The sequence below is a fragment of the Salminus brasiliensis genome, chromosome 21 (assembly GCF_030463535.1).
Source record: "Salminus brasiliensis chromosome 21, fSalBra1.hap2, whole genome shotgun sequence".
NCBI lineage: Eukaryota > Metazoa > Chordata > Actinopteri > Characiformes > Bryconidae > Salminus > Salminus brasiliensis.
The window spans coordinates 32,937,669-32,959,317 of record NC_132898.1 but is presented as its reverse complement, the minus strand read 5'-3'; the positions used below and the strand labels follow the sequence as shown (position 1 = coordinate 32,959,317).

The following is a 21,649-nucleotide window of genomic DNA, read 5'->3' as shown; positions in this document are numbered from 1 at the left end:
TGTTATGGCTGATTGGTGTTTATTAGATGGTACATTTTATTACTCTGAACTAAACAGGCTGTTTTTGTTGCTGTGGCTTTTAAGATATGTAAATATCTTCCTGTATGTGGTTTATTCGTGCTGTGATATTGATCAGGCTGTGCCTGTGTGGGTGCTTTCAGGGCCGGGTTGTGTTTCTACTAAAGACAGCTCTCCTTTCTGTATCGAATCATTTACCCACATAAACGAGAACCATCAAGTCAGAACAATCAAAGCCGAGCGAAGTTCTCAGGAAGAATGACTTCAGGAAGAGCTTAAAGATCACGTGACATCCTGATCAGTTTGTGAGGTTGGGCTCTACGTCCTGCTTTTAGCTTATTCGTCAGACACAAATAGGCTGTGGTGAAGCATCCTGTGACGAACCTGTACTCACTCCCTGCTTCTGCACTTAATGCATTGTCTGGGGATGATTGTTGTTATTTATAGTCTGTATCCTGGCAAACACAGCATGGTTTTGCTCTGCAGGTATATTTTAAACTTGCTAACCTAGCTGATAAGGAGGGATAGCGTGGGATGTCAAGGCTAATGAGCTCATGCTGCTGTTCCTACAGTACTTCCTACAGTAATAACTCCCTCAGTCTGGACGCAGAGCTGCAGTGTAATCACTCAGACTGAGCAGCGGTACGATCTGTAAACACTGAGCCTCGGCCACCGTAAGGCAGCACATCGAGCATCAAATCAAATGAAATTAAATTCAATTAAATGACCTTTTATTGTCATTACACAGGTGTACAGGTGAGTGGGAAAAACTTGGGTGCATCGTCCCTCACAGTAGTACGAAAAAAAAAAATAGAAATACTGAATATTTACACAAGAACTTAATAATACTATATAATGTACAGAGTTTATATATATATATATATATATATATATATATATATATATATATATATATATACGAAGGTTTACATTATTTACAGAAGGTACTGGATAGGTGTGCGTTCAGGAGTGTGAGCGGAGAGCGGAGCTTTATTAGTGGGAGGAGTAGGAGTCTTATATGGACTCTGGCTGAGCAGAAGAAGGAGTCTTCTAATAAGTAGGAGTCTAAGTAGGAGTCTTCTAGGAGTCTTCTACTGTGGAAAAAAACTTGTCCGCTACATCACGGAAAGACCCTGTGAAAATAAAAGTCCCTAATACAAGCGAAGAAAATATCGCACAAATAAGTCGCACAACCAGACGGCCTTAAAAGAAAAGTAATACAAATACAGATCATGTCAAAATAAAAGTCACTAATACAAACAGGCCCTCTAAAAAACATAATCCACAAATACAACATCAAAATAAAAGCCACTAATATAAATAAACAGACCATGTCAAAATAAAAGTCACAAATACAGCATCCAAATCAAATCAAGTTTACTTCAATAGCACTTTTCATAATTGCCGTTGTCACGAAGCAGCTTTACAGAGTCAGAAGTCAACAACATAAGAAGACCTATCTAAGACCCCCAGTGAGCAGCCAAAGACCACCGTGCAGGAAAACCTCCCTCAGAGCTGGAGGAAGAAACCATGGAGGAAGAAACCATCCTCCTCTGATCAGAACTATTTATAAATTATTGATAAAAGTCACTGAACCACCGAGACTGATCTACTGCTCAGGTCTGCAACATAATCCTAATTTTATTTTATGATAATCCCAATAATCATGGTATCATATAGCTTGATATAACCATAGTAATGATGGTGAGAGTAATGATGGTTAATGGTGGTAATAATAAGTAGATGTTAACATGGTCAATAATTCAACAAACAGACTGTCAAAATAAAAGTCAGTAATACAGATGAGCTTACATACATTAAAAAAACGGCACTAATACAAACGAAGCAGTAACACAAAGCTAAAACTAAAATGATCTGATCCGTTATTCAAAAACTGTGGTTCTATCTGACTCGTGAGTTTTGTGATCAGTTCCACCACTAATGCCAATGCCAGCCTTTCTGTGAATGAGGCATAACCACCCTTTTAATCTGCATATCTCCGAGCGGTCACTGATGTTGATTCTTGTGAAGCTTGTGGTCTTCTTCAGAAAACGAGCTTAAGAAGCATTCAGCTGCACCGAGCCTGTGATTTATGCTACAGTCAGTGTATGAATGGCCACTGACCTTTCTCAGATTTATCTTTCCTGAAGCGGACTGGTAAATAGTTCGCTTTGCCAACCAGCACGGCCTGTTCTCCATTCTGCAGGCCCGGGGTCCTTAAATAAACATAAATTCAGGCCTCACAGCAAGACGGTAATGGTCAGTACTTCATCAGGTCTCATTGAGGTGGACAGTACAGTAGCTATATTTGGGGAGCTCAATAGTTGCCAAATGTGACTCTTTGAAGTGAATGGAGGGGAGCCTTTCATCTCAGAAGTTCTGGCATGGCTATTTTAGACCCCTGTTGTGGATTAGTGGAAGCTAATGAATGACCAGGTATCACCCACTCAGTGTGCATGCCCAGGTGCTGTACGTCTAGATAGGGGGTATTCAGCTCCAGCTTTGGAGGGCTTTAGTCCTGCTGAGTTGAATGAGATCTGTTTAAGCAAGAAAATGACCAAATTGTGTTGGGCAGTGCTAAGGGATGCACCTATTTGGGAACTATAGGATTATGTATATATTATTTAGGATACATAAATAACATTAAAACATCTAAAAATCTCTAAATTGGCTTTACCAAAAGGTAGCACCCATTGATTATAGAATTAAAAATGAATTTCATTTTACTGCACTTCTCAACAGTATATCATCATCATCATCATCCTCATCATGCGTCCCTACTGAACGTCCCTGAGCTACATAATACACTATGACGCCGATTGCTGAATGATCCGCCTCTTTCCGTTTCCTTTCTTTCCATCTCTCCTCAGAATTTGCTTCCCGGTGCAGATCAACCAGCTGCCGCGAGAGTCACAGCTAACTGTTACCCTTTATGCCACCCCTCTGCCGCCCCCAGGAGGAGCGGAGGAGAAGAGCAAGCAGAAGGCTCGCAGCATGGAGGCTCTGGGCTGGGTCACCATGCCCCTCTTCAATTTCCGACAGTGAGTTATTATTATAGAGAGCTCCCCAACACCCCCAGACTAACACTCTCTATACCACACGATGTTCTGTGTAGCTGACGGCGTCTCGGCCTGGCATGCATGCATGATTATTATCTACAGCAGACGTTTATGGAATCGCTTGAGGTGACAAAGCGGCTCCAGCGTGAAGCTAAAGCGAGGAGTACTGGCTGTCAGAGCAAATCAAGATCATGAGGGACAGAACAGACCTGCCGTGTGTCCATGCTGGAAAAGAAATTAGACCAGGTTCTGAGTTAGGTTTTATGATTCGGCTCATAAACTGTAGGTGAGAGAAACTCTGCAGCAGCTGCTGCTCATTAGCCTAATGACCCAGTGGAGTCTACTCAACACCATCAGCCTTTCTTAAACCAGTTCCTCCCCACTAACTGGCCACCATTGAGGGTTACTCCATATGAGGTTACACTTGCAGCTGTGAAGAACACTTCTGACGAAGGGCGAGGGTAGGAATTCACAGATGAACATTAAGCACAGTCTTGGTGCTTTCCAGTGGAAACAGCTCCAGGAAGCCGGTCCTCTCCATGGCTACATAGGGGTTTTAGTCCCCTAATACCATTTCTCTACCCCCCTTGTCTCTCAGTGAGAGAGTTTTACTGTAGAAGCTCCAGATCTCATCAGAACAGATAAAGCAGCTGAACATAAATCCAGTAAAAAGGAGAAACAAGAGCTTCTCATTCTGAAGAAAGTAGAAGTGAGCTAGTCTGAAGAACAGAGCTCGGTTCCTCCTGGGTTCTCCTGGACGCCCCCCAGTCCAGCCAGCACAGCGTGGAGGATGTGTTCAACTCCATCAGCAGCAGCAGCAGCCCACTGAGCTTTTGCTGCAATGGATTCTGACGTGGGGGCACGTCAACCAATAGTAATGAGGATGGGCGGGCTCAGGCAGATGACTGACAGATGAAAATCCATGATGATGGAATAGAGGCTAATCGGTGCAGTGCGTACTTTCCCGGTTCTGTTTGATGCAAGATTGGCAGAATTTTTCTTTCAATGGCCCGAAGAACTCCGCCCCTGCTCCAACCACGCACACCCCTCTAGACATGGCGCCTATAGGTGGTTGGTGTTTATCTGCTCCGGGGAGTCCTATTCTATTGGCAGTACTTCTCTACGGAGACTAGACAAGCTCTTGTGTCAGCAATGGGTGCTGAATTTGAAGGGGTGTCCACAAATATTTGGACACATAGTGTAGCTCTTGTTAATGTTGAGTAAACGGTGCGAGGCTTCCTCCCGCTCATTACTGATGGCTGTCTTTATGAATATACAGCATATTTCTTCAGAAAGTGTTTATCTCCTGCAGGCAGAAGTGTGTTCATCACTCTCAAAATATTTACTCTCCCTCTCCATCAGCGCGCACACACTCAGAAGATGTTGAGATCTTGCCAGATGGGCCAGGCGTGTATGTATTTATGCTCTAGCTCGGTCTGCGTCCTGTTGTTGTTGTTGTGCTGGGAGCTGCTATGAGCGGATGTTGAGGTGGTGTGTGTATGCATGTGTGTGTGTGTGTGTGTGTGTGTGTGTGTGTGTGTGTGTGTGTGTGAGACTGACCCCCCGCTGTGTGTGTTTTTTTTATTATTCTTCCAGTGTTCTAACCTGCGGCAGGAAGCTGTTGGGCCTGTGGCCTTCGACCCCAGGCAGCGGAAACGCCCGCTCCAGCACACCCAACTTCAGCCAGCCGGACAGCGTCATCCTGCAGGTTAATATTTCATATATCCGAGCCTTTTCCCCACGCTGCAGTCTGCTGTACACACCCAGACATGAGTGATGCATTCGTTCTCCTGTGGCCCATCCCTGTCTCTCTCTTTCTCTCTCTCTCTCTCTCTCATTCTTTTTTTCCATCTACACTATACAGACAAAAGTATTGGGACACCTGCTCATTCGTTGTTTCTTCTGGAATCAAGGCTATTAAAAGAGTTTATCCTGCTTTTTTTAGTAGATTTTACTAGGAACATTGCTGTGAGGATTTGATTGCATTCAGCGACAAGTGTTCAGGGTGTTGGACGAACTCCCCTATTCATCCCATTTTATTTTTTCATCTTCTATCTCACACTCTTATGTCTCTACCTCCCTTGTGTCTTTTATCTCTCTCTCCTTCTCACTCATGGCCTTCTCTCGCAGTCTTCCACTCTCTCGCTGTCGCTCTCATGAAATTATATGTTCATTCTCTCACCAGTTCCTCCCTCTCTCTCCTCTCCCTCTGTAAAAACTGTACCTAAGATCATGATTCATCTGTTCAACATTTTCTCCCAGTCTTTATATACAGTCCTCACCGCCTCCTCTTTTTCCACCTCGCCCGTCGTTTGTCTTGTCTTTCTGCCCCAGTCCACTCCATCCTGCTCTCTTTCAGGAGTCAGCCATGTGCCAAATAGAGCATTATCATGTGTAAGGGTAATCCTCCCAGTTTAAAATACGTGCTGCCTTTTCCAAGGTCGTAGTGTGTGCTCAGACCGACACACACCTCTATATGCTCTCTGCGTGCCTTTCAGTGGGGTTTGGCTGGCGGGTTCATGGCTGTACTTGGAGAGGTAGTTTAGGGCCGTGGTTCTCAGACCATTCCTCTGGGACCCCCTGATGGTTCATATTTTTCATATTTCATGTATGTGTTTTGATGTGGGTGGAAAGGGAAAGTTCTTTAGGAGATGTACTTTGGAGGAGAGGTGAGCAATGTGGCAAAAATACATCACAGTCCAGACTTGGGCACAATTGCTACGTTTCAAAGACTTTCAGCATAAATTACACTCAAACTGACTTTTTGCTAATTTTTTTTCTTGTATTTTTACAAGAAAATCTAGTAAATTCCATTACATTTACAAGTCCCCACAATAATATAATAATAATAATAATGATAATAATAATAATAATAATAATAATAATAATAATAATAATATTTTTCCTCTGATTATAATTGTATATTTATTTATATTTTTCTTGATCAGAGCTTTTAAGTGAGAGATGCTGTTTGATCAAGGCTCCTTATTTAAAACTGAATTTACTATTAAAACAAATAAACAAAAAAAAACCTTAAAATTCAACATATCAAACCTTTCACTGATGTACATGATAGACATCCAATACAGTGATACATGTAATTATTATGTTTTTTTATATATATTTCAGTTCTGATATTTGTATTATTATTTTGGTGTTAATGAGTGTATTGGGACCTAATATATTGCGATGATGCTAAAATATCAGATTGCCCATCCTAATGGGACAAATAACTGTACATTGTTACTTGTGACAAAACTTATACTACACATTTGTACTTCAGGTGAGTAATGTTGGATTTATACTTCCGTAGAACATATTGGTGGATTTTTACTAATATTTTACTAATATAGTGGATATAGGGGAAGAAAACATATATATATATATATATATATATATATATATATATATATATATATATATATATATATATATATATATATATATATATATATAAATGTGTGTATGTATATAATATTGTTACTGATGATGGTACAGCAGAGGTATAGTCCAGGCAGAGAGGGCATGTCTGCTTCATGAGCTGACTGCGAGAAGAGGCAGTTTGGCTGGGAGTGAATTGTCCTGCTGTACGCAGAGGGGACCTGAAAGTAGGTCAGATGGCCGAGAGAAAGAGAGAGAGAGAGAGGGGCCAAAAAAATATTAGCAACTTTCACATCTCACTCTGCATAACATCCCCTCCAGCACACACACACACACAGACACACACCCATACACACACACACACACACAAACACAGTCATCACCAGCGCCTGAACTCTGTCACCCACAGGCTGTAGCACACACACAGTTCCACACTAACACAGTAACAGCAACCACATTAACGACACCCCATAACACATTCTGACATGACATTTCCAAGTTGCCCTTTCAAAATGGCACCTCCTCCCCCCTCCCCCACCCCCTCGGGACCTACAGCACGGTCCGAGGGCGCAGCACAGTTTTTGTTTTTGCAGCTTTTGATTGGCCCCCGCTGTGACCCGCTCCCTTTGAAATTCCCATCAGCCTCACGAACGGCACGCCACGATGCAGAACCCATTCTCCCAGCTGCTGCTTTGTGCCAGCCGTGGCCGTGCCAGCCGTGGCCGTGCCAACTGCGCCGCTTTGTCTGAGGGCACTGGGCTGTGCTGCGGAAACTGATGGAGCCCTGTTGGACTGGGCCTTTAGCTTCTGTCCCCATTACAGCAATGGTTCAGAAACGAGCTTTACGCAGTTTTCCCCTTCTCCCATGTAGTCTGTCAGCCAGGATTTGATGTACTGTGATAGGATTTATAATATATTATAAGGACAAAAGTATGTTGGAGTAACTGTCTCTACTGTCCAGAGAAGAAGACTTTCTAGTAGATTCTGGAGGAGCAGCATTGCTGTGAGGATTTGATAGATTTCATTTAGCAACAAGAGTATTAGTGAGGCCAGAATGTTGTATGGTAATCACCACCCCACCTCATCATCCCCAACTCCCTAACTCATCCCAAAAGTACTGGATGGAGCTCCACCACTATCATTCCAGAGAACACAGTTCCTCCACTGCTCCACAGCTCAATGCTGGGGGGCTTTATACCCCTCTAGTCCACTCCTGGCATTAGGCAGCATGGAGCCAATAGGGTCATGATGTTGATCTGCTCCAGAGTCCTATTCTATTGGCAGTACTTCTTCTCTACAGGGACTAGACAATCTGTGTGAAGAGGTGTCCACAAATATTTGGACATGTGGGATATGCAAGGTCTGGTAGCTGGTGTTCAGATGCATGATGCTAAGCTGGTGGCTGTAAGCTTCCATTCATTGTTAGCCATGTTAGCCTAGTAGCTGCTGCAGCTGCTTTGAGGAGAACTGAGTTTGAAGGATTGTGGTTTTTTTTTTTTTGGGGGGGGGGGGGTTGTGCTTTAAAGGTTGATTCCTTTTTGAGATTCTATCCTGCCAGCCACCCCAAAGTCTGCCCGTCCATCTGCCGACCGATAGCACATCTGGGCCTTGTTAAAGCCCACAACCAACCTGCACACACACACACACACACACACACACACACACACACACACACACACACACACACATATCCCTCGCTCGTTCTCTCCTTCACTCCTTCTCTCTCTGACCTAATTTTTCCACATTCTTCTCCTTCTCCCACTCGCGTCCCTCCTTCATCCTGATCCTCAGCCTGCCTCACTCGCTCTACCATATCCCCTTCTCTCCCTCTGTGCTGTTGATCTGTCTCTCCTCCCCTCTGTTACTTCGTCCACGTGGCCTGGCTTTGTTTCCTGTGTCGCTCTCCACATGCAGTCGGAATGGCTGATAGGAGTTGATCTCTGGCATTAGCTGACCGTGTTTGCACTGGCGTGATTTAGCTGGACCCCCTCACTTTTAGAGAGCTGTACCCCACCAGGAGTTAGTTTCTGCACAACATGCCTGTTGACACAGCTGCCAAGCTCTACACTGTAAGAGATACAGCAGCTAGAACCATAAACCCTGATATTGCCATTATTACCCCTGATGCTGGCCAGCACAGGCGTCTACTGGCTGATCGGATCAGAGCTGGGATCCGGCTGCCGAGTGATGCTGCATGGTTTGTGGGTTGAAAAGAGGAGGCAGGTGATTTCACATGTATCGGAGGAGGCATGTACCGCTGTTGACAACCACTGATGTTACATGAACTTTGGCCCATTCTCGGTATGGCAGTAACTTGGTGGTTGCATGCTAACATGCATGTGTACTTATACAGTTTTTACATAGACTATATGACAAAAGTATTGGGACACCTGTTCGTTCATGGTTTCTTTCGAAATCATGGGTATTAAAAAGAGTTGATCCTGCTTTTGTTGTAGTAACTGTCCAGGGAAAAGGGCTTTCTACTAGATGTTTGAGCTTTCCTGTGAGGATATGATAGATTGATTGCATCGACAAGAGCATTAGTGAGGATGTGTTGGACCTTATCTCAGAAGTATTGGCTGGAGCGCCATCTTATCATTCCTAAGAACACAGTTCTTGGGATGCTGGGGGGCTTTATACCCCTCTAGCCCACGCCTGGCATTAGGCAGCATGGTGCCAATAGGTTCATGATGTTTATCCGCTGCAGAGAGTCCTATTCTATTGACAGTGGACTAGAGGAGTGTGTGTGTGTGTGTGTGTGTGTGTCTATCGGCATGTTATTATGTTAATGCTAACCTGGCTTCTTATTCCCCTCTCTCTCTCTCTCTTCACGTTCAGGTGGACTTTCCAACCTCCTCCTTCGAGGTGCGTTTTAGCACCCCTCCACCAGCCGAATTTAGCCCTCAGTATGACTTCTCCAGGCTGGACCAGAGCAGCCAGAAACAGCTCCAGGACGTCCTCCACAAGAAGTCCCTGTTCTGGTGAGAAAGCCACACTTTCATATTCATGAAGCAAAGAGTGAGCGCTGCATCACTGCCGTGGGTGGAAGTGTGTGTGAGGTCTTTGCTGGATTTGCACTGCAGGCATTGCAGACACATGGAGACTAGAAGCTGGAGGGCTTTGCATGAGCCTTGGAGCTTCAGGTCAGACATTTGAGCCTGATTTGAAGGCTGTAGCCTAAGATTTGCAGGATGAAGCCGTTGCATTCAGTTGCTGTTGTTCTGGATATTTTCCTGTATGGTAGATTATTGACATTAGAATTGATTGTTAGGCATTGATGGCTGTTCTGAACTGCAGCTGGGGTCAGGATCTCCCCTAGATCACATCCAAAATGCCTTTCAGCTGCACAGTTCTGCATTCTAGCTGTGAATTAGTCACAGTTCTCAACATCAGAGCAATGAAATGGAAAATTGCGTCAAGTCACTGGTGTCAGAATAAAGCCTTAGTCATACGTGGAGATGGTTTTACATTTGTGAGAACTGCTGCACAGTGAGGAGGGTGCAGAGCAGTAGAGCTCAGAAAACGATATTAACCCTCTTAATCTGACCAGATGCGTCCCGTGAGCTTTGCCGTTCTTTCTGTGAGATCTGGCGAGCGAATATTCCTCTAAGCGCTTCCCAGGGTCATTCCATTCATATTTCAGCAATTTGAGCTTTTCCCGACTCTCAAGTTGGCATTCTGCTCTGGGGCGGTTGGCATATACTGACTTCATACTGGTATGCAAGAGGGCAGGGAGGACTGGTGTGACTGGTGTGTGAGATGTGTTCTCAGAGACTGAGTGAGACCTGTGCCCCCTATCCTGTTCCTACGTTTATTTGAGAATGTAATTAAATCACAGCTGTAGAACACCTTGAAATACATTATGTGGACAAAAGTATTGGGACACCTGCTTGTTCATTGTTTCTTCTGAAATCAAGGGCATTAAAAGAGTTGATCCTGCTTTTGTTGGAGTAACTGTCTCTACTGTCTAGAGAGGAAGGCTTTCTGCTTGATTTTGGAGGAGCATTGCTTTGAGGATCTGATTTTAGGGCCGCACAATATATATCTTTCCATCATCGCCATCGCAATGTTCTCATTTTCCATGACCTTTATACCAGAGGTAGATTAAATCTGCCCGGTATCATTTATTTGATGTCAAACTTGGATACATGACCAGTTTGATTATTGACTTCTGGTGAAAGTTTCTTTATTTTATTTATTTATTTTTTTTATTGCATATTGGTGAGGTCAGCAAGTTGGATTATCACAGCCGCATCTCATACCGAGACTCCCCAACTCATCTCAAAAGTACTGGATGGAACACCTCCATCATTCCCGAGAACACAGCTCCAATGATTATCTGCTCCAGGGGAGTCCTATTCTAATGGCAGTCCTTCTCTACAGGAACTAGACAAGCTGTGTACGTGTGCATTTGCACATTTGTGTCAGCAATGGGTGCAAATCAAAGTGGCTTAATGCATTTAGTAGAAGGGGTGTCCATAAATATTTGGACATATGTTGTATGTTAAAAGCATGGTGGGGAATGAGAAATGTGACGTGTCAGATTGCACTTCATAATTTACTTTTATTGGATTACAGGAATGCCTACTGAACGTCTGGGACTGTGCTGCGAGTGAAGTAGTTGAGAGTGATTGGCTAGAAGGTGTATTTGCTCATTTTCAAAGTGCAGCATTTCTGCAGTGTCAGTTTTACCGTAGAAGGTGACGGATTCAAGTATGAGTGGCTGAAGAAGGCAGAAGACACTGTATGCGATGGAAATGCGATGGAAGGAATTGGAAGGGAAATAGGAGTTTTCCAGAGATGAGCAAGAAGAGACTTGTGAAGACTTGATTGAATGACTTTGGAACAGACAGACGTGTGAACGTAGGGCCAGATGTTTCTGAACAGCAGCTTCTGAAAGACATTCAGCATCAGGCTGGATATTTTAGGCTTTAATGGCTTTTCCATATATTGTTTTCTGCTTCCCAGTGGCTGAGTGCTGGTGCTTATCTGCTCCACAGCAGGGCCTTCTCCTGCACAATGCTCTCTCTGTTACCTCCAGCTGCAGACAGCTGATGTGGATATCCTCCCAGCTGGCTCCTCTTCCTCCTTCACTCCTCTGCCTGCCTGTTCTCCGTCGTTCTGCTGACTCCCTGACCGTGTCGGAAATAACCGGGAGCTTTTATGCCCTTTAAAGGGCCCATATCCTAACACCCCCCTCCCCACCAAAGGTCCACTTTTGACTGTACTGTTCCTTTAAGACTGATCTATGTAAATGAGCTATGCCCTGAGTGGCTATCCTGTATTTATGCCTCATTCAAAAAGCAACCCAGCACGAAATATTCCTAATAAGTCAATCTGGAATGGGCGGGGCTAAACTGGCATAGGCTGAGTTGTAGGGGTTTAACAGCAGACATCTGTCAATCAATGCCGGCAAGCCGTCCAGTGCACCACTTAACCTACCTAACCTAAGTTCAGATTTATTATGCATATTTATGGAAATTCCCTAGATTTTGTGACCTCACACAGACATTTAATTCAAAATGTGCATTTTATTTATTTATTTATATTAAAGCTTGATTTTCATATTTTTTATAAGAACTAAGGACTGGGGATCACTTATGTAGCATGTTAACATTACAGCAATTCACATTAACCTCTTATTTAATTAGACTTCCATTAAAGATGCCATTCAAAAGCCATGTAGGCTGCCGAGATTACTTCTAAATGTAATTAAGACACATGAATTAACAGATTAATGTGAGGAGTCAGAACGTCAGATTCATTAAAAAAGATCACTTTTCCACATGGCTTTACCTGCTGATCTCGACCTGAGCTGACCGACCCTTAACCACTGATCTCCCTATAACCTGCCTCATTTGTATGTTTGAGATTAAATCAGATTAAATTTGAATAAGTCAGCTGGTAAATGTCCTGTTTTCATTTGTGTAGAAAAGGCCCAGCAATCTCAGTCAGTGAGGGCAAAACCTTTTAATGAACGTCCCTTTAATGATGATTTCTCCTCTACATGGGAAACCTTCCCGCAGTGTGAGGTCTGGAGACGTGTGGATGTGGAAATACTCTGCTGTCGCTGTTTGAGGTAAAGGTTACGTGTCTGAGTTGGGTGTGTGCTCTCTTATCAGGCGCTGCTCCGTCAGAAGAATAGATATGCGGCAGTGCTGCTGTTTGTGTTTCCAGGGTGGTAGACGGAGCACGTCCACCTGTATGCCGGAGTGTTTTTCACTTAGAGTGCAAACTGAACTCTGCTGACTCTAGAGACGCCACAGCCAACCTGGAACTACCTGTATGTGTACGATCAGAGTAAACAGAGACTTCAGCTGTGCTCTGAACATTTACACCACATCATTATATCAGGTGTTTAAGCCACTGTGTGTTTTCAGGACACTGAAACCAGAAAGTCAGGATTCTGAAAGCTCCATTCTTCAGATATTCAGCCGTCTTTGGTTCCTTATCCATCCTTAATACCTGCTGTCTACCTCTAGGAGTCCACAGTGTTTTTCTTGTCCTCAGTGAATTCTGGGAAATGTAGTCATAAAAGCTACTAAATAAAGTGGGCTCAGGAGGGCCCTCATGAAAATGATCTGTAGTTATGTCCCCCCCCCCCCCCAGGCTGATGGAGCAGTAATGTACTTCTACGTGGGGTGGGCTCAGCAGGCCTTGGTGGTAATCTGATTCGGGGGTCCGGCTGCACAGCTGTCTTCCCTGGAGAGGGGCCGCTCCCAAAACATTGGCTTGTAAGGCAGCAGGGATGGCTGGTGATTGGTGAGTGTTGGATAGATGAGATTCAGCCTCTCTGAAATAGCTGATAACAGCCCCTGTGGTGGAGCTCAGCTGGGCATGGCAGATATTGATCTATTGATCCAGTGGATGCATCTTTTTGTAGAGCACTGGGTTCTATTACTGGGCCTGGTCCTCGGTCCTAGACATATGATGTGTGTCTAGAATGTGCTGGAAAACAAAAAAATGAAGCCTAATATATATACATATATGTACATATATACGTGTGTGTGTGTGTGTGTGTGTGTGTGTGTGTGTGTGTGTGTGTGTGTGCGTGTATATAAACTTTTGAAAGTTACTCAGAAGCGGCAGGGTACAGCACCACCTCCGAGCACCTTCGAGTGGTTCTGAGTAATACAGCAGAATCCGTTTTCTTTTGTCGTTGTTGTTGTTTTTTTTTTTTTTTTGGTTCGACTGGAAACCAAATGACCTACTAACAGAAACCGACGGAAGTGGGAAGTGAGAAGAGTCCATTGTAAGGGCGAATGTCTTCTTCCTTCCCTCTGAACACAGCACAGCAAATGCTTACAGCATTAATCACCCAGCTCAGACATTTCTGATCAGACCATGAAAATGAGATACTAACGTTATGCAAAGGTAAACATAAAAAAGTTACATTTATAAGCGTTAAAGTTGTTTGTCATGGTTTTATATATATATATATATAAAATATTTCTTTCTTTTATAGCAAATTGTTGTCATACCATAGATGAACCACTACTGGGTCCATTAGGAACTGTGTTTGTAACGGAATTGTAAAGCTGTTGATATAAAACTTGTTTACCAGTTGAATGCTTCTTCACTCTCACACGTGGTTCTTAATGCCACCGAAAGTGCTTCTTCCATGGCATGAAGTTCAGTAGATGTGGGGGTTTTGGATATTACGTGAATTTGCAGGAGTTGCCCCTCAGCTTTTTAGCCTCATGTGCCTCCTTCAAACTGATCTTCAGGTCTGTTCTGAAGTCAAATGGTCTGATTAATTGTAATCGTCCATTTTTACCAAGTACTGCAGCTACTGAAAGAGAAACGCTCTGTTTTTCTTCCCTCGTGCTCGAATGTTCTCGGCCGATTGTTAATTGTTACCTCCTGAGGCGGACCCCCCTTATCTGGAGCCGTTTGAGCCGGGTTTGGAGGCCTTAAGCAGGAGTGTGTTTAGTTAAGATTCCCTTTTTTGATACTGTCACATTTCAGACCAGCTGCCAGAATATCAGCCAGAATCCTGTTTTGCTCAGGATGATATATATATATATGTGTGTGTGTGTGTGTGTATGTGTGTGTGTGTCATATCCTCCGCCACTGCTGCTGTTTTGCACAGGGTGAGGATATATATATATATATATATATATATATATATATATATATATATATATATAGCAGTGGTGGAGGTGGTGGTGTGGTTGACCGTCTATCTGTTTAAAAGTGACTTGGCCTGTTTCAGCATGTGATCAGCAGCTTGTATTGTTCTACTGAATAATGAGCCACTGTTTGGGGCTCCACAGTTTTGGATGATCTTTGGTTTCTGAGGTTTGTGCCCCTTCCTAAACTACGTGGGTTTCACAGTGTCCAGATTGTCTCTTACCTGCTTTAATGTCCCTTAAACAACATGTTGTACCACAGGACACTTGCACTGGAAGACAGAAGTATATCTCGCACAGCGTTTAAGCTAATGAAGAGTGCGGCAGTTGGTGTGCAGGAGACTGGAGTGATAAACTGTTGAAGCCTGGAGGGTGTTCTCTATTCTGCGTTCTGTTTCGTAGAAAGCCTCGAATCCCACGAGAAATTCCTCTCACCCTCCTTCAGTTCTGCACTCAGTGCCAGAAGCAGGTTTCTCTCCTGATCTGCTGACTTTTACTGGGCCTGATAAAGCCATTAAAGCCCCCTCTCTCGTTCTCTCTCTCTCTCTGTCTCTGTCTCTGTCTCTCTCTCTGTCTCTCTCTCTCTGTCTCTCTCTCGCTTTCGTTCTCTCTCTCTCTCTCTCTCTCTCTCTCTCTCTCTCTCTCTCTCTCTCTCTGTCTCTGTCTCTGTCTCTGTCTCTGTCTCTCTCTGTCTCGGTCTCTCTCTCTCTCTCTCTCTCAGGCTGACCCCGGAGCACAGGCGATCGCTGTGGGAGAAGCGATATTTCTGTCACTCTGAAAGCAGCCGTCTGCCCCTCATCCTGGCCAGTGCGCCCAGCTGGGAGTGGGCATGCCTGCCTGACATCTACGCCCTCCTGCGCCAGTGGGTCTGCACCAACCACCTGGACGCCCTGGGCCTGCTGCACGCCACGTAAGGCCTCCCCTTCCAGACTCCATCCTCCATCCCCAGCGGCAGCCTGTCTGACTGTACAGACCTCCGGGAATGGGGTCAGATGGTGCCGCATGTGTTGGCTCTTGGGCCGATTTGACTGGACCATGATATTACCGTTAGCCAGGTCCAGTGGAATACATGTGCAGCACAGAAGACTTGCTTGGTGGCTAGACTGCACCCTCAGCAGTTCTTAGTGATTATCTAAGCTTCTCTGACAGAAGTGCAGCATGTGAGCAGCATCTGTAAGGCCGTATGACACGTATATTAAAGAAAGTTTTAGTGACTATTTTGCATAAATCTATATCAGCATTTATGAACCTTGGTTATAAAGAGGCTATAAATAAAATTGTCAATTTCTGTGTCATTATGGCTTACATTTGTCTGTATGTATGTGTGCGTGTGTGTGTGCGTGTGTGTGTGCGTGTGTGTGTGCGTGTGTGTGTGTATATATATATATATATATATATATATATATATATATATATATATATATATATATATATATATATATATATATATATATAAAATATTTAATGGCATCCTGACCTTTGTATTAAAACCCGTGTGTGTTTAGCTTTCCAGATCAGGAGTGCAGGCGCACAGCTGTCCAGTGGATGGACTCCATCTCTGACCCTGAGCTGCTAGACTTTCTTCCACAGCTAGTGCAGGTAGCAGAGCTTTTATGTTCTCTTTTACTGTAGAAGCTCCAGAACAGATGCAGGTGAACATAAATCCAGTAAAAATGAGAAACAAGAGCTTCTCATTCTAAAGAAAGTAGTGAGATCTTGTCGGTGAGCTAGTCTGAAGAACAGAGCTCGGTTCCTCCAGGGTTCTCCTGGACGCCCCCCAGTCCAGCCAGCACAGCGTGGAGGATGTGTTCACCTCCATCAGCAGCAGCAGCAGATCACCTGATTCACCATCATTAAGCCCTGATTTACCATCAAACCAGGTGTTGATCTGAGGAGAACTCTAAATAACACTAGACTCCATGAGGAGAACTTTGGAGATTTTCTAATGATGAACACAGTGATGGAGAACCTCCACCACTTTCTGTAGGAGTGATATTATTAGTGTTTATTGTAATTTTTGAGTTTTAATGAAGAAGTAAACACTTGGTGTGATATCTATAATTATCTCATGATATTTCAGAAGGCAAATTAGCCCTCTAACCTCTAATTGCAGAGTTTTTCAGTAGTTTCCGGTTCCTCTTTCAGGTTTCAGGTCATCTTTAGGTAAGACTAGTATAATAATAATATACAGCCGTATATACAGAGCTAGTCCATGTTGTGAATGGGTAAAACGTCCATGTGATCAGAGATGTGCCACTACTTTTTTCGTTTTCTTCCTCTTAAGACCGTATCCTGTACCACTCTGATCTTCTGTTCCAGGCCCTGAAGTACGAGTGCTATCTGGACAGTCCACTGGTGCGCTTCCTGCTCAGGAGAGCCATTGGAGATGTGCGCATCGCCCACTGCCTCTTCTGGTGTGTGTCCACTATCTTTTGCTGTAACTTGGAAATAAATGCACATGCTGATCTAGCACACATTGAAATTAGGTCACACGTGCGTGCACACACACAGAGACACACACACACACAGAGAGACACACACACACACACACACGTACACATCTGTCAGCTTCAGATGGCCATGCCTAATGATTATGAATAATCTCCCATAAAACGAAGCGCAAATCTTCTGACCATCTGAGGCTAATGTGTGTCGCCACCAACACCGCTCACATCATGATGAACATCTGACATTCATAATCCTCCCACTCAGTCTACTCACTCATAGCGCCATCTGCTGGACAGAGGTTTGCTGTTTAATAAAATCTAATTATAAGAAATCATGTTTGGAAAAATCTGTATGTTTGCTATCCTCTGTCTATTTTAAGGTACAGTAATGTGAAAAAATAGGACACCCCATGTGTGCCCCGTTATGTTTTTTTTTTTACATATTTGCATATACTGAGAAATGGAGGTAATCTAACTAAACTCACACAACTCAGGAAATGTCTTTAATCATCATTTTTTAAATAAAATTAATAGAAATGTCATTTTCCTCAAAAATGAGACAAAAGCCTGTTTGAATGGATTCAGCTGATTGAAGAAGTGGAATCTGGCTCATTTGGTGGCTTGGGTTGAAAACCTTGCTCTTTATTAGGGTAAGGTTGGTAACCCCTGCTGTAAACCATTAACATGTCCTTTCCTGTCCTGCAGGCTGCTGAAGGACGCTCTCCAGGACTCCCAGTTCAGTGTACGCTATCAGCACCTGCTGGCTGCTCTGCTCTGCTGCTCAGGCCGAGGCCTACGGGATGAGTTTGACCGCCAGTGCTGGCTGGTCAACATCCTGGCCAAGGTGGCCCAGCGCGTTCGAGACGCCTCGCCTTCATCCCGACAGGTCAGACATGTTCTGACCCTCGTTCTCCACCATGAACAAAAAGCCTTTTCCTGCTTTAGCTGTGAAGCTGGTTTTAACTGGCTCTGAGCTGCGATCGCAGGCTGTCAGCATGATGATTGTTGTGCTCTGCTGTGTTTTGGCTCTAGGCTGTTCTGAGAGAGGGACTGGACGAGGTCAAGCAGTTCTTCTGCATCAACAGCAGCTGCCGCCTACCCCTGAACCCTGGCCTGCTCGTCAAGGGCATTAATATACAGGTAAAGGGGCTGTGTGCATGGATAAGATTAGATAAGATAAAATAATCCTTTATTAGTCCCACAGTGTCACAGCAGAAAAGGAATAGTAAGACATTCAGATGGGAAAATGTAGATAAAATACCAATATATATATATATATAAATAGTCAACTATATTATTTACAGATTATTTACAGATAATTGAAAATTGACCCTTAATTGCAAATGTGTGGGGGGTGGGAAATATTGCACATTGCACATTACAATGAGGGACCTCTATTCCCTGAACATGTGTGTGTAGTTTAAGTGTGTGTGTGTATGTGGTCCGCTGGGAGCAGTGCTGGTTGTCGAGTCAGACAGCAGCCAGAAGGAACGACCTGTGATACCCCTCCTTCACACACTTGGGGTGAAGCAGCCTGTCGCTAAAGGAGCTGCCCAGTGCTGCCAGAGTCTCATGCATGGGGTGGGAGCTGTTCTCCAGCATGGATCCCAGCTTGGCTGTCATCCTCCGGTCTCCCACCACCTGCACTGGGTCTACACTGGTTGGGGCTGGTTCGGGCTGTGGCTTGTTCAGGCATTGTTAGGAAAGATCATGTGACCATGTGTAAAATTACAAAACTCAGACCTCAAAGCCTCAGTCCTCATCCCAACAATCAGCAGCCGTGGACTCCTCTAAGCAGCTGCTGAGCGCTCTGAACATAACAAGCACTTTCAGGAATAGTGGAGGTCCAGGTGAGGTCTGGTGGGTTAGGAGAACTTTCTGAAAGAGCTGCTTGTAGGTTTGCTGGAAAGGTTTGACTGCCTTGACCTTTAGGAAGGTTTAATAGACTCTGGAGTGGGGGTGCTCTGGATATCGGTTCACTGAGGCTGAGGACCTGTGTTTTTAACACTGAGTGTGTAATTATTGATTATTATTAAGGACGTGCCTTGACTTGAAATTCTTTTGGCTGCAGCACCAGCAGGATTCAAACTCCTGATCTCTCAGTGATCAGATAGAACCTCAGACAGAGTTACCTCTTGAGAACCCAATATCCCAGGATCCTTGGGATCCCCTTGTGTAATTGACCGCAGTACAGGGTGAACCCCTGATGACGGTAGGGAGCGGCATCAGCCAGCCCCGGTGTTATGTTCTTCACTCATGATTCTCTTCACTTTCCCGCTCCCTGCAGTCTTGCTCCTACTTCAACTCCAATGCCGTGCCCCTGAAGCTCTCCTTTCAGAACATGGATCTGCTGGGCGACAACATCAACGTCATCTTCAAGGTTCACCTTTTCTCTGTCCTGTTTCCTACCTCCATCAGATGTTGATAACTCTGTCAGATCTGTCGTCAGGCCTCCCCATGCTAAAATCTCTAACATCCATGTGCTTCCCCAGTCTGGAGATGACCTGCGGCAGGACATGCTAACACTGCAGGTGATCCGTATTATGAACAAGATCTGGATCCAGGAGGGGCTGGACATGAGGATGGTCATCTTCCGCTGCTTCTCCACTGGACGCAGCCGAGGTAAAGCTGAAATAAATGAAACCCTAAGTTGCTCTAGCAGCCACAGTGCTGCGCAGACTGCACTTTCTGTGGGAAATCTCTGTAGAAGGGGCTTTTCAGTGACCTGCTATATCTTCTGCTATGCTGTATCCAAAGCTCAACCCTACATGGGGGGGGGACCCAAAAAACTATACACTATATGTCCAAATGTTTGTGGACAGCCCTTATAATGAATGCATTCAGCTACTTTATGTTGCACCCATTGTTGGCATGCATGTGAAAATGCATGCACACACACAGCTTGTCTAGTCCCTGTAGAGAAGTACTGCCAATAGAATTGAAATCAGGACCCTATTGGCACCATTCTGCCTAATGCCAGGCGTGGGCTAGAGGGGTATAAAGCCCCCCAGCATTGAGCTGTGGAGCAGTGGAAGAACTGTGTAGTTGGTGATAGTGAGGTCAGGATTTTGGATGATCACAACCCCACCTCATCAACACTCTTCTCGCTGAATGCAATGAAATCCTCACAGCAGTGCTCCTCCAAAATCTAGCCTTCTTCACTGGACGGTCGAGATAGTTGCTCTAACAAAAGCAGGATTTTGTAAAAACTGTGAAAGAGCGAGTGTCCAAATACTTTTGTCTTTTCCCTTTGTATAGACCATCTTTGAATAGTAAAACTGCTCGTATATGAATCTTTCATCAGGATGTTGCTCATAATTTTTTTTTCTTTGTCGCAGGCATGGTGGAGATGATCCCCAACGCAGAGACTTTGAGGAAGATCCAAGTAGAACATGGAGTCACCGGCTCCTTCAAGGACCGTCCGCTGGCTGACTGGCTGCAGAAACACAACCCTACTGATGACGAGTATGAGAAGGTAAGTCCTCTATTATTGCTGCGTATCTTGTCCCACGTTTTCAGGTTATCGACATCTTCAGGCTATTTAGTCTTTTTATCTGAATGCTTTATTGTAGGAATGAAAGGGGTGCAAAAGTTTGTGCACGTGTATTATGCAACAATGAGACAAATGCACTAGGAACACCCAACCCATCACACTGGGGTACCACAGCAACCACCTAGCAACACCATAGTTACCACCTACCAAGCCATCTAGCACAAACACCCACATCCTAGGGACTGCCTGAGCTGCGCAACCATGTTGGTGTTATTATAGGTATTATTATTGATTACATCAATCATTGAATCAGGTCAGGTGTTTTTATTTATTCTCTGAGTTTCTTAAGACTTTCTTTTGATTGGCTGGCATAACGGTTTTGAGATATTGGAAAGATGTGAAGGATGAGAATATTGAATACACAATAAACAATATTTTAATTTCACAGTACTTTCACTGTTTCTTAATGAATAGGGGGTTTAATAACTGGCTTTTATTTTGTTGTTGTTGTTGTTGTTGTTGTTCTCCAGGCGGTGGAGAACTTTATCTACTCCTGCGCAGGCTGCTGCGTGGCCACCTACATCCTGGGCATCTGCGACCGCCACAACGACAACATTATGCTGAAGACCAGTGGCCACATGTTCCACATTGACTTTGGCAAGTTCCTGGGCCACGCGCAGATGTTTGGGAACATCAAACGGTGAGAGGGGTGGGCAAGTTCAAAGCTGATCAGCACCAAACTGGGTTTGCTGAACACTGTATTACAGCTACTGGCACTGATGCCCTCTCCTCCTGTAATGTGACCATTTGTATTGATTAGGGCCGTTTATATAGAAGAATAATTTATGTAATGTATTATATAGAGTATATAGAATCCCGATCCCGATAACAAATTGATAAATTACAAAATGCATAGCAAGAGTTTTCATTTTCCTTAACATGATCGTTTTATTTTGTTGTTTTTTGTTTTTTTTTACTCCAATATTGGACACATTATTATCATAACATAATGGATCACTTAAATTCTGGTTAAAATGTGTTTGTTTTTTAATGCAGTATATGAATACTGCAGAAAAAGCATATATTGCAATAATATTTCCCCCCCTTAATATTGTGCAG

The 21,649-nt window shown here is 44.1% G+C and overlaps 1 protein-coding gene across 1 annotated transcript in view; it reads left to right on the top strand.

Annotated features, from left to right (window-relative positions):
* Window positions 1-21,649, top strand: part of pik3c2b (phosphatidylinositol-4-phosphate 3-kinase, catalytic subunit type 2 beta) — a 58,492-nt gene that overhangs the window by 27,766 nt on the left and 9,077 nt on the right. The window contains exons 13-24 of the mRNA XM_072665376.1: window positions 2,889-3,059; window positions 4,674-4,785; window positions 9,297-9,439; window positions 15,312-15,500; window positions 16,096-16,189; window positions 16,910-17,004; window positions 17,743-17,923; window positions 18,070-18,177; window positions 19,325-19,417; window positions 19,530-19,659; window positions 20,376-20,512; window positions 21,061-21,230. Coding sequence (XP_072521477.1) covers window positions 2,889-3,059; window positions 4,674-4,785; window positions 9,297-9,439; window positions 15,312-15,500; window positions 16,096-16,189; window positions 16,910-17,004; window positions 17,743-17,923; window positions 18,070-18,177; window positions 19,325-19,417; window positions 19,530-19,659; window positions 20,376-20,512; window positions 21,061-21,230 — 1,623 coding nt within the window. The remainder of the gene's footprint in view (window positions 1-2,888; window positions 3,060-4,673; window positions 4,786-9,296; window positions 9,440-15,311; window positions 15,501-16,095; window positions 16,190-16,909; window positions 17,005-17,742; window positions 17,924-18,069; window positions 18,178-19,324; window positions 19,418-19,529; window positions 19,660-20,375; window positions 20,513-21,060; window positions 21,231-21,649) is intronic.